We start from the raw sequence: 12779 nt of genomic DNA on the forward strand, positions 1-12779 counted from the left end.
GTCCTGGAGTACTGTTTGCACTTAGTAGAGGTGACATACTGACTAAAAGGAAAATTGAATGGGGGCTGATGGCTGTGTTAGTGCTGTGAAGAAAGGTTACCTTCAGGGGGAAAACAGTTAATCGGATTGTAGTGCTGTTTTCTTCTGTCATTACTAAATAAATTCCATGCATTGGAGCTGAACGTCTCTGCTCTGTCAAGGAGATCTATTTTCTGATAAATAGCTGCAATATAGCATTTGTCCTACAACCTGATGTTTGAGTTTCAACATTTTTTTACCATGATCTCACCTAATATGCTTCTAATTCATTGCCTTGTGAAGTTCAGAGTGCAGGAATGTTTGGAAGAGACATGGGGAAGTGTAGACTAACCGATGTTCTGAAGAATGGCATTGAATATTCAAAATGAGGTTGATAAAGAGCACTGCTTGCTTGAAGATATTAAAATCTCATAGTAATTTTAATGTGAGCGAAGGTAGTTTCACAGAGTACCATACCAAAACTGTCAGCGTTTTTAAATGAAAAGGAATGTTATTTATCTTCTGTAAGGACATAATCCTATTTTTATATATGTGTGTGTGTGTGTGTGTGTGTGTCTGTAAATGCTTGTAAAGCTGGAATAATTACTGAGACCAACTCCTGAGAACCTGAATTCATTAACATATCAACAAATGCTTTTAGATACTGTCCATGTTGTCTATATGTATGTGTGGACAGTTGCTGTCTTTACTTCCATAATTTGTTTCTGGACTGCAGTAAATTCAAAACATCTGGTATGCCAGGAAAAAACCCCAAAAAACTCCTTTCTGTTTTGTTTTTTTAATTTTTTTTAAAGAATGTTTTCATCATAGAATGTAATTATATAACACAATTATGTGAAGTTTTATTATGTCCTGTTAAAATTCCACCTACCCTAAACTATCATTACAGGGATGGAGCGGGGAAAGTCATGAGAGCCATGCTAACTAGATCCTTCCATGTTTAGTAGGTACCTTAAATCCAGTCTCATATACTCAACATTGTATCACCACTATGGCTGCACCATCCTGGAGATGTCTGACCCCAGAAGATGGAGATCTTGATGGTAGCTTTGGCCAGCAGAATGGAGGAACAATTCCCGAAGAAAGGGGACTCAGTTTTCTGTTGAAGCAGGAATATCGGGAGATACAGGACTCATACTTGCACCTTTTTAACAAACTTGACGTTGCAGTGAAGGAAATGAAGCAATACGTCGTTCAGATAAATAAGTGAGTAAAGACTGCTGCACACACTGCAGAGAGCCGTTCTGCTAACAGGGAGGCGTTAACCTCTGGAAACACACGGTGCCTCTTGGCCCCAGCTGTCATGCGCTTACACTGGCCTGTTCACACATACAGTTGCATCACAGCTCCTTGCTGGTTGTGTCAAACCTACTCCTGGGAAGATCCACCAATGTATTTATTATTGTCCTTTGCTCCTAAAAGTCTACCTGAATTCAACAGCCACTGTTTTCCATACTATATATTCCAATATAAGAACCAATTTGGTGCCGACAGCAGTTTTGAAATTCCACATAGACGTAGTCCCTCCCCTTCAGATTTTGTCTGTCATAAGGCAGACTGCAAAACTTGCAGTTTCCGTCAGCTTTCTCTATGGCGCCTATGTTTTCCATTCCTCTCTTTGTCTTTTTCTCATAATGGGTCTCCTAGTAGTAGTAGTAGTAATGAAAGATTTGAGTAGTGCATATGTGCGTTGTGCAGAACTGGTAGGGTTTTGGTAGCAGGGACTGCAGGGGCTATCGGTGTGGAAGGAGGCCATGAGATGCCCTAAGCCGCTCACAGCCACTTTCAGGACTCCCAGTGACAAAAAGGACAGCCCATCATGCACCAAAGCATCAACTGACTGGAAAGCACGTGGAGCCTTGGCTCAGACGTATTTAAGAAGGGGCAGAACTGGTGGGTAGAGCCAGCGAGCTGAGGCGCTGCCCCAGGGAAGCCTGGTGCCTTTGGTGGAGAACGTGAGGACTTTGGCAAATTAAAACCAGAGCCCGTTCAGGCCACCATGGTTAGCGATTAAGGTATACCTGACCGAGGCAGGGTACTACGAAAACAAGACCTTTTGTGAACTGAGATTCAGGGACTTCAACAAACCCCTCTCAGAATTCAGGATTTTACGTAGCCGTAGTCTATGTAAAATGCTGGCAAGGTCGCTTTTGATTTTGCATAGCTGCATTCCAGCCTTAGTCATTACAATTACACCTCATTTGTGAGACTCCCCACCAGTCCCTGAGAGCTGTATGTTCTGCTTTTGCAGACTCCTGTCCACCATAACAGAACCAACAGAAGGTGGTGCGTGTGAGCCACCGTCTACTGAGGAGACATCTCCACCTTCCCTGGGAACAGAAGAGAGTGATCCTGACAAAGCTGAGCATGGTGGAATCAAGAAGGTCTGTTTCAAAGTTTCTGAGGAGGACCAGGAAGACTCTGGACATGACACAATGAGTTTCAGAGATTCCTACAGGTTAGTCTGAAGATTACGCCGCTTTTACCTTATTAATAGAATGTTTCAAAGTTCTAATCCGGGTATGGATTCAACAAGCAGGTTATTTTCCAGTCAGTCAATTATTCTGTATTCACATAGTAAAGTATTCACTAGCTATAGTTATCCCATTACAGTTATTACCATGGAGACATACATAGCACAAAACCTTTCCTCATAACAATGCCAAAATACTAATGCTTCTAGAAAACTGAGTAAAATGAAATAACTAGGTCTAGTGTGACTTTCCCTTTCTATATCTTATAGCTGGAAACTGCAGAAGCTCAGCAGAGTTTGCAGACTGCTTGGTCTTATAACAGCCGCTGTTGTAAGGTGATGTTCCGTTCAGTTCTGCAAACAATTTCCCCAAAAGTCTAAGACACTGAGAAACAGAAATGGACATGGAGTTTCTGATTTTTAATGGGCCTTTGAAACCACAAAAGCAAATGTTTATTCAGGTGTCTCAAAATCTTGGGTTTGGGTCATGATTGACTGCTGCTTCTCCAGGAATATTTGCTACCAAAGGAAATCTCACACACTCCAAATATGTCTTTCTTGGGGGGACAGGTTTGGAAACTCAGCTTCAGAAGAAATGGAACAACAAGTTGCAGTCATGTCTGACCTGGAATTTTACATCCTTAATGGGTTGGTTTTACATTTGTAGCAAGGTCGTAGGACTTTGCCTATACGAAGGAGTAGACACTTTACAGTGAGCTGTGTCTTTGAAACTTCCACACTATGAGCCTGATTCTTTACTTGCTGTTGGTTTTCTACTAGCACAAGTAGTGATACGTTACATTCATGCAGGACTGTGGGAATGACAGAACAGTCCACATTGGAAGGGGTCTTTAGAGCCCCCGTGGTCCAATCTCTTGCTCAGAACAGGTCCACCAACGCTGGTTGCTCAGGGTCTTGTCCAGCTGAATACTGAACATCTCCAAGGACAGCAAATATGAAGCCAGTGAAGAAACAGAAGCAGCGCTTACAGCATTGAGATCTGTGGCACCTATTTATTGTGCTAGACTTAAATGGGCACATGTGCTCTGCAGCGTTTTCACTGAAGTGTGCTGTATTTCTTTCATTGCTAATAGGGGTCCCATTTATGAACACTGTTTAGTTTAAATGGTTTCTGTAATTGAGGCTAATCTACTCTGCAGAACAAAGTGACATCACAAACAGTCTCTGTGGGTCTGTCACTTGTTCCAAAATTCTACACATAAATGTAAGATAAGAAAGATTATTCTGTCTTATCTTAGACAGAGGCGGAGAATTAAGCATATATTAGGTAATAGTTACTCAAGGGGGAATAAAATGTATTTTGATGGGTTTTGATCTGAAAAACTACTGAGGATCTACAAAAATAAGGAAGTTACAGATAAGAAAATACCTTGTTTGCATTAGCCATGATACTTTCTCTGGGATTGTTTGGGGTTGTAATTGAAATTCCACAAGGGTTTGTACTGCAGAGTAGTACCGTAAGTATTAATCTTTTTCAGAAAAAACAGATTTCTTTTGATACTAGGTTTAACAAAGGACAGGTTCTTCCAATTGCTCTTACACTTCCATCTCACTCTAAAATAAAAACAGAGGAAAAATAATATGGAGAATTTTGTAATCTTTGTTTTGGGCTTCTACCATTAAAAATACTGTGTCACTTAGTTGGAGGGAGATCCATCAGCTGGAGGCTGAGATCCATCGCCTTTTTGATTACTTTTATTAAGTGATAGTCTAAAGTGAACTTTAAACAGAGGAGATTCATACTAGAGTTGTCCGCATGTGCATGAGCCAACATTGGTGCGAAGCCAACTGTATTGACTCCCCTGCTTGCTGAGGTAGTTCTAGGATCTGCGGTGCCTGATTCTCCAGCAGTGTAGATTCCTTAAATTCCCCCTCCTGTCTCCAATACTTGTGCTCTGCAGTTTCAATATATGCTGGGGTTGGGTGCTGTAATATCCTCAAAATGGGTGGCATGCTGAGCTTAGTGGAGATTCAGTCCCACAGATTTTATTCCCCTACTCAGTGCTCATAGAGCATGTTAATGATGTCAGCCAGATGAGGTCTGTGGTGGGAAGTCCACTTTCATCGTTTATAGGATCTAGGCAATATACTAAGCATTGAGTGGTTACTACAAATGGAAAAAAACATCCTCTTACAGTGCCAGCCCCAGAGGCCGTGCTTAATGGTCATTCTGAATGTAAATAATCTTTCTTTTGTATATGTGTAACAATTAGTATGGAGCATTGCAGTGTAAATAAAACCAGAATGATAGTATAGCAGAGGCCGGGTATAAGGACGGCTTTTTTTCAATCACCTTCTTTGCCTTTCTTTGTAGTGAATGTAACAGTAACCGGGACTCAGTGTTGTCGTACACCAGTGTACGGAGTAATAGCTCTTACCTGGGCAGTGATGAGATGGGATCAGGTGAGTATATGCATAGGTTACATGCATATTTCTCATACCAGACCCTTAGCAGAGCTGGTAAGTCTTTGCTGGTTATAAGCACTTGCATGTTTAAGTTGCAAATGACTCAGAAGAACATAAAAATAGAGATTTATTTTTTTTCTAATGAACCACAGTAAATTTAAAATACAGAAGAGGTATTAGGCAGGGGTAAGCTGCTTTAGTTTTTGGACATTTGCATTATATGAAAAATCATGAGTATTTCGATCTTTCAGCTAGATAAAGCAGAAATCATTTTTCACCCACTTCAGTGTGAAGGTGTGCCTGTGGCCTCGTCACAGGTTTTGTTTGTGAGACAGTTAAAAGCTTTTCATCTTTCCTTTATTAGGGGATGAGCTTCCCAATGATATGAGGATTCCTTTAGACAAGCAAGACAAACTTCATGGCTGTCTGGAGCATCTTTTTAACCAGGTATGTAAAGCATTACTTACACAGAACTGCTTTATCTTTATCAATGTCAATGCAAGAAATTGGAAGTATCAGATTGTTTAATGAAATTATATTTTGAGGGAAAGCAAGCTATGAAGATCTTGGGGTACAGTGTAAGCAAGTGTATTATAAGACAGTTTGAGGAATCGATTTTGTCAACATCCCAGTTGGCTCGTGTGATTTAAGCAAGGTTGACCTGCCTTATCTCAGGTATTAGACTAAGAGAAAAAAAGCTTTCATGAAATAAAAGGAAAAGGTGAACAAAATTCTAATACCTTGTATGATCTAAATGGATCACATTTACAGATCCCAGGAGAGTCCTTCAAGTTTAGCCTACAGATGTCTTTATAGATGTATAGCACCGGAGTTTTGTATTATGTTTTATCTCATCAGCATGTAGATCATCATTGTGCAAAATGCTGTATTCAGTGTGAGAGCCTCTTGAGGCTAGTTCATGGTTAGAAAGTCTTAATGCTATTTGTCAACAAGAAATCGTTCCAAAATACAGGTAGCTTAATAGCTTTGGCATTTTCTGACAAGAGTTCTGTTAAGACTTTCTTCTGCAAGTCTTAGTAACACTGATTGAAAACATTCCAATTGTAGGTTGATGCAATCAATGCACTTCTAAAAGGACCGGTAATAACTAAGGCCTTTGAAGAAACCAAGCACTTTCCAATGGACCACAGTTTGCAAGGTAAAGAAGAAGGCTGATTGTATTTAATAAATGTGATTTGCTAGGACTTAAGAGCTTAACATGAATGCGTATGTGCTGTAAGGCCACACGGAGTTACTTACCCATGCAGTCTACACCATCATACATTAATGGCAGGTGCTGTGTCTGATCATTGACGTTTTGCATTCTTAAAAAGGTCTTTTTCATATTAATTCCTTCTGAAACACACAGAACACTTTTCTGTTTTATGCCGCTGAATCCTCAGAGCTCTTTCACAAGTCTCTGAATCTGTCCTTTGATGTGAACACAGATGCGTATCTCAAAAGGTACAAGTCGGAGATAGGTCACATACAAGGTAAATGAGCGCTCTGATAAGCTGATGAGGGGCTGACCACTGTAGTAGATCTGAGGCACCAAAAGGTTCTGCCTGAGTTTGCTTAATGACTTATTCTGCTTTTCTTCAGATGGGTAATTGCCAGAGTAAACTCATCCTCACATGACAGTGATTTTGAAAACTGATTCCCATAGAGAGCAAACAAATGATACCGTGTTTTCTTTTTCCTCAGGGAGCATGATGAGACTTTGGTCTTAATGGTTTTGGGGCCCAGGATGTGGTTTCTTCTCTTACTGAAATACACAGGATTTTATTTTCTGAACATTTGCTGCATTTCCTTTCCCACTTGAAATCTGAAATGTTTCCTACTATTCCTGCTATACTTCAGGTGCTGTAGTCACGCTCCAACCTTTGACAAGCTCTATTTTTAAGTTACAGTGGCATACTCTACAAGAGAGCTTTTTCTGCCTTTTTTTTTCCTAATTCCAGAAATAACTGCTATGAAGTTCTGTTACATGAACTCATCTCTACCAGCACATTCACATTTATGTAGAATATGTTAGTCTTTCCATGCACCATTTGAGTGAAGAAATAACAGAGACTTCCTTTATTTTATTTTTCTTAAACAGAGTCTCACTTATTAAAACTAGATTGATTACACTGAGAGAGTCTTTTAGTTAACTGAAGTTAGCCGATGGTCCCACGTTCAGCACACTGAGGGGCAGACAAGCCCTGCTTACATCCAGCGGGAACACTGGACCGATGTGTCTGTTTAATAGCTGCCATAGACACCTTTTGGTGATGGATGTAAATTTGAATTCTGTCCCATTTCTGTTCACGAGCACGCAGTTGGCACAGTTTTTCTGGGTTTCTTTGCTTATGCATTTTATCCCCAACAGTGGGGTATTTGACTTAGCTACATAGCTACGTCATGGAGAATAAATCTTGTACTCTGTAATTAGTTTCCATCAGGTGAAAGAAAGCAGAATATTTCATAACTTCTCATCAGTACTATGGGAGTGACAGCTGCAGCTAGAGAGTCAGTCTGGTTTTGCCCAGCCAGAGACTCTACATCTACCCGATGCAGCTGCCTGCACGTTATTAAGGGCAGAGAAAACAGGAGGGAGTTCTGTGCTTTGTGAGTGGTGCAGAGCTCCCTTCACTGTGCGTGTCACCCACGTCCACAGTCCTAAAAATAATGCTAGGAGACTGCTGATCGTGAGATTATACGAATAGTCTTTTTTTCCTTCTGTATTAGATCTATTTAAGAATGTTTTTCGTTCATAGTTGATGCAATTGATACTGTATCTCTGCTTTCATCTGCAAGCCACTCTCCGCTATGCAGCATTTCCTTAATGGCTAACAAAGTTTGTTTTTTCTAGAATTTAAACAGAAGGAAGAAACCACAGTTAGGTGCCGGAATAATATTCAAGCCAGCATTCAAGAAGATCCGTGGAACCTTCCACAGCGCATCAAGAACCTTGTTGAAATCATACAAAAACATGTGGAAGGTCTGTAAATAAGGAAAGTTTTGTTATTGGATTCAGGGAGAAAAGATCTTGATCTAGTCAAGTCAAGCAGTTCTTTTTATCATTTTATTTCAATTTATAATAAGGCTGTACTGGGCTCTAGAGAAGAACAGGTAAACCAGGTTATTGTTTGCAGAGTCCCAGTGTTGTATGCTATGTATGGTTTCCAAAGAAAACTCTCTCCCTTATTTTTTTTTCACCAGCCCATTCAGACAGAATGCTATTGGGCTCATCTATTGCTCTGTGCTTTTTTTTAACCCTTTTAGAAAATTGAGAGAGAGATGCTTGGTATATTCCAAAATGAAATGAATGCTAATCAGATACTACCACATTCTAAACCATTGCCATCCAGTTGAACTGGAACAGGAGCCGAGTCTGATGTTTACAGTCTGCTGCGAAGCACTAGGCAGAAATCACCTCTTTTTAGGGATTCATCCACAAGTGCAGTTTCTTTCCAATAACACGTGGTAGTTAACAGAGCATTTAGCCTGTAAAATTCTTTGATTTACACCTTGTTTCTTTTTCAGTCATTAGCGCGTCTGTGCAAGTAGGGACTACTAGAGTAAATAGAAATGGCCACACAGGGGCCAGGGGTTGTGGGGAATGAGGAGGCTGTTAACCAAATGCAATCAAAATCTACCTTGGTGTCATGTTGACTAGAGGATTCCTTTTCTCCACTCTTTTAGATGGGAAGAATCAGCTGCTTCTGGCCTTGTTAAAATGCACAGGTAAGGGGGTTTGATATGTATTGGGGACACAGAAGTCCCCAATACAAAGTCTGATGTGTGTGCGTGTGCATAGATCAGAATGTTGTGTTTTTCCTTAGCATTTAGGGGTTTTTTCCCTGGCATTTTATGCTAACGTTTCTCATGCTCTGCATCTACAGCAACCTTTCGTGCATCTGACACCTGTTCTTCAGTTACATGATTTCACTGGTTGGCTGCTTGTGTTACCTGGCTGGTCACTGATGTTTCACAAGCTCTGTTTTTCTTTTTACTGTCTTCGTTTTTTCTTTGTACAAAGTTCCTTCCCAGATGGCCTTTACTGTTTCCTGCCGTGGTAAGAACATGCAGCAAAAATGAGACCTATTGCGCAACTTTCTGTGAGACCACAAACTGTCATCTTTACCAACAGAGCAGGCGTGTTAGGAATTAGGATTGTATATACTGAAGTTATAGATGGAAGCAGACTAAGAACCTAAATGTGCAGGCAGCACCTACTACATCATCAACCTGTTACCATGTGCAAAACATCGTGTGCACAGGTGAAGGGACAGGCCTTTCCCAGGAGGGAACGTGCAGTCTTCTTGTCATTGGGACACCGACTCGGTGTACTGCTTTTCAAAATGGGTTGATAAATAACTGGAATAGGACATTGTTATTTCACTGTGCCAGACTTGATTCTCAAGTCTTCATGGAATGAAGATGAGGGGTTTGTATGGCTCCAAGTCATCTCTCAGCACCCGCCAGGGCTGGTCCGTAAGTCTGTCCCAGCCAGCCTGTGGCATCAGTCTAGTGTCCTTAAAGGTGGTTTTTACTGATACAGTGGTTCCCAAAGGTCTTTACTTTTGCCCCATCTCCTGCTCCTCCTTGAACATTCCCTGGAGAGAATGGAGGAGCAGATGGCACTGAACTGGCTATGGCACCAGGGATTCCCTTGCCCGAAGGGCAGTCCTAAGCCCTCTTTGCCTTACTTCCCGTAGTACAGAAGTGTACTGCTAGAAGGATCGGTGGCCCTTACGTTGAGAACATGGCCCAGGGCCTGACGTGTATTAGTTGGTCTATTGTGTTCAGTGCTTTGTAAAAATGATCCAGATCTTCAGAGCCTCTGGGTGATGTCTTCAGCTTCTTTCCCTGGGGAACACTGTCTTGACAATGAGAGGCTGCTGTGCTGCTGGGAGAGCCCAGGGTATCTGGGAAGTAGCTCTTCACTTATTCATGTGTCTCTTTGGCCTGCAATCCCCTTAAGTGTGACGAGGTTGATTTGACCAGCATGTGGCTGCCTGGCAGGCAGACTGGAAGCAAAGTTAACACAGGGGAAATTCTCCCAGGAAACATAAACCAATCGGTACCGTATGGGCAGGCCCAGTTAATGCATTAAGCATATGGGAAGCCCACAAAATACAGATGGATGGGGGAAGATGAATCTCTAATAGCCCAGGAGAGAAGTACTGGCAGAGACCTTCTTTCAAGAATTCTCTTGCTTCTATAAACATAAAAAGAAGGGAATCGGTCCAGATATGCACTTAGGAGTTACAGCTCTTCCCAGTCACAAGAATGAGCGTGCACGTGGCAGAGGTAGTAATAAACAGTCAAGTGGACTAGCAAATTTTCAAACATGCGTGTACTCCAGCTGTATTGTCTTTATCTAAACACCCAGGTCACACAGCACGAAGAGGTTATCTGTTAAGTCTGTGCAAAGCTACAGCAGAAGCCAAATGTCATGCACACACGTAAACTGCTGCTTTGACAGTGAGATTAGACAAGTATGCTCATGTTTCTTTGTTTCTCTCCCCTTCTCTGGCAGATACCGAGCTACAGCTGAGACGTGATTCCATCTTCTGTCAGTCTCTTGTGGCTGCTATTTGCACCTTTTCAGAGCAGTTACTGGCTGCTCTCAACTATCGATACAACAACAACGGGGAATATGAAGAGAGCAGCAGAGACGCCAGCAGAAAGTGGCTGGAACAGATAGCAGCCACTGGTGTTTTACTAAACTACCAGTCTCTTCTGTCCCCCACTGTGGTAAGATGAAGAGCTGTGGCACCCTTGGGTCTGCTCACACTGCCCTGTGTGCTTCTCTGCCACTCACAGCACAGCCAGAGCCCTTCAATTCTAGCAGCATGTTTAGACTCTTCACTACAGCAACCTCTGGAGATTCCTGCTGCTGACAACCATGCGCCAATAGCCTATATCCCATCATTTTCATCTCCTTACAAATACCGGACCTACTGTCACACCAGAACACTGTAGGAATCTGTCTGCCTTTGTATTTGCTGCTGCATTTAAGGAGGTTTCACTACTCGGTTGTTGGTGATGCATGTGTGGCCTGCCATCTTCTGGTGAAAGCACACATTTCAACAAATGCGTAAAAAAGTTCCGAGTTTGGGCGACATGAAAATCTAGGCTTTTGTTTACACCCTGGATACTTGTAGAATAGGTTGCAGTCTGTCTTTGTCACTTCCATGGTGCTGGTATTTGAGGCACCATGTATATGGAGGAGAGGAGCAGGTAATGAATAGATAAGCCACAGCTACGGTAGATAAGATACTATGAAAATGTTAAGAAAAAAGGAGCATAAAAAAGACAAGCAACTTTTTTTTGACTTTGTAAACATTGCAGATTGCATGTGTGTGTTGTTTATTTTTTTTATACAATCCTGACTATATGTGTATGTAACTACTATTTCTTTACATTGCATGGAATGCATGGACATGTATTTCGCAGCAACTGGCAGGCTATTACATTTGTAGGTATAAAGTTTGGAGAAAGAGATCCCTTCAAATTTACTCAGTCCTTAAATCTCTGTACTCTTTTGTGAGTCACATCAAATGACATCTAAGCAAAGGGTAGCTCAACTTGTGTCAGAAAGTGAAAGAGCCCTTAGTAATTACTGGGCTGGCATGGAGTTAGTGGGAAGCTCTATGTCTCCTGAACCAAAGCCTGCCCGTAACAACTACACCTTCCTGCCCCCGGCCTCCTTCTGGCAGGTTACAACCTATTTATGTCTGTTTCTTTGCCCTGCAGAAGGAGGAGCGTACCATGCTGGAAGACATCCAGGTCACACTGACTGAACTGGACAAAGTCGCCTTCTATTTCAAGCAGCTGGATGAAAGTCTTGTAGCAAGTGAGAGTATTCTCTGTTTCTTTGAAGCGCTTTTTTCTTGTTTTGTTTTATGGGTTAATATCCTCCGTGATTCTAAATCTAACAGACCGTGTCAGACCTGGAGAGCACTGAGCAGCTTCTCCGAAGCGCTGTTGCATTCCCTCAGCTTCCACTGCAAACACACAGCATAAAAAGCAGGACTGAGATCGTGGGATGCTGGTGGCATGTTCTGTGATTTGTAACTGTGGTCGGTGCCAGCCTACCTTACCTGTGTGATTCTGCACACGGGGGATATGGCAGATGATGAGCGGCTCGTGACAGGTGTTTGTAATTCACCACATTACCTAAGGACTGTCCCTCCCCAGCTCTTCTGTGTCCTGTGTCCCACCCTGCCACATCTCTCTCCGTGTTTACTAACTATGACATGCCATGAAACAAGGTGTGATTTTAATTATTAACCATGTTTATTGTATAGCATCAAACATCATGCTAGGTCATGCTCTGTATCTTTTTAAGTATAATATGTCAGAGCCTGCATGCTCTCAGTAAAGGGTCTCCCTTATTCATCTATGGCGGCGATGTGAAATGTCATTAGATGGTCTAACAAACTCGGATAGCAGTGGTTTCACATTTCTCCTGCTGTGGTAAAGCAGCAAGTGTTTTATCTTTATTTCTCCAGATACCCATGTCTTCTACCACATCGAAGGAAGCCGTCAGGCCTTGAAGGTTATCTTTTATCTTGACAGCTACTACTTCTCCAAACTGCCTTCTCGGTTTCAGAATGGGGGAAGCTTGAAACTGCACACGGTGCTCTTTACAAAAGGTGTCTATAAAAAGCTTTCTTGAGAAGAATGAGCTAACTGACTGTGTTGAAAAGATGCAAAACAAAGAATGACCATGAAGCTCAGAACATAACTGAGAACTACAGGCATATTTAAGAAGCAGATGTTTCTGTTCTAGGAGGGCCTGGGGAGTGCTACATCTTAGAATAAGAAACAGTCATGAGAACAAGAT

At 41.8% G+C, this 12779-nt stretch overlaps 1 protein-coding gene across 2 annotated transcripts in view; it reads left to right on the forward strand.

Moving 5' to 3' along the window:
* Positions 1–12779, forward strand: part of PREX1 (phosphatidylinositol-3,4,5-trisphosphate dependent Rac exchange factor 1) — a 165136-nt gene that overhangs the window by 145783 nt on the left and 6574 nt on the right. The window contains exons 25-34 of one of the 2 annotated variants that reach the window (XM_055813561.1): positions 984–1245; positions 2291–2497; positions 4848–4936; positions 5304–5386; positions 6008–6098; positions 7794–7922; positions 8627–8668; positions 10467–10684; positions 11687–11786; positions 12445–12588. In XM_055813561.1, coding sequence (XP_055669536.1) covers positions 984–1245; positions 2291–2497; positions 4848–4936; positions 5304–5386; positions 6008–6098; positions 7794–7922; positions 8627–8668; positions 10467–10684; positions 11687–11786; positions 12445–12588 — 1365 coding nt within the window. The remainder of the gene's footprint in view (positions 1–983; positions 1246–2290; positions 2498–4847; positions 4937–5303; positions 5387–6007; positions 6099–7793; positions 7923–8626; positions 8669–10466; positions 10685–11686; positions 11787–12444; positions 12589–12779) is intronic. The other variant, XM_055813562.1, reaches the window with a different exon arrangement.

This window comes from Falco peregrinus, chromosome 9, assembly GCF_023634155.1.
Source record: "Falco peregrinus isolate bFalPer1 chromosome 9, bFalPer1.pri, whole genome shotgun sequence".
In the NCBI taxonomy this organism is placed as follows: Eukaryota; Metazoa; Chordata; class Aves; order Falconiformes; family Falconidae; genus Falco; species Falco peregrinus.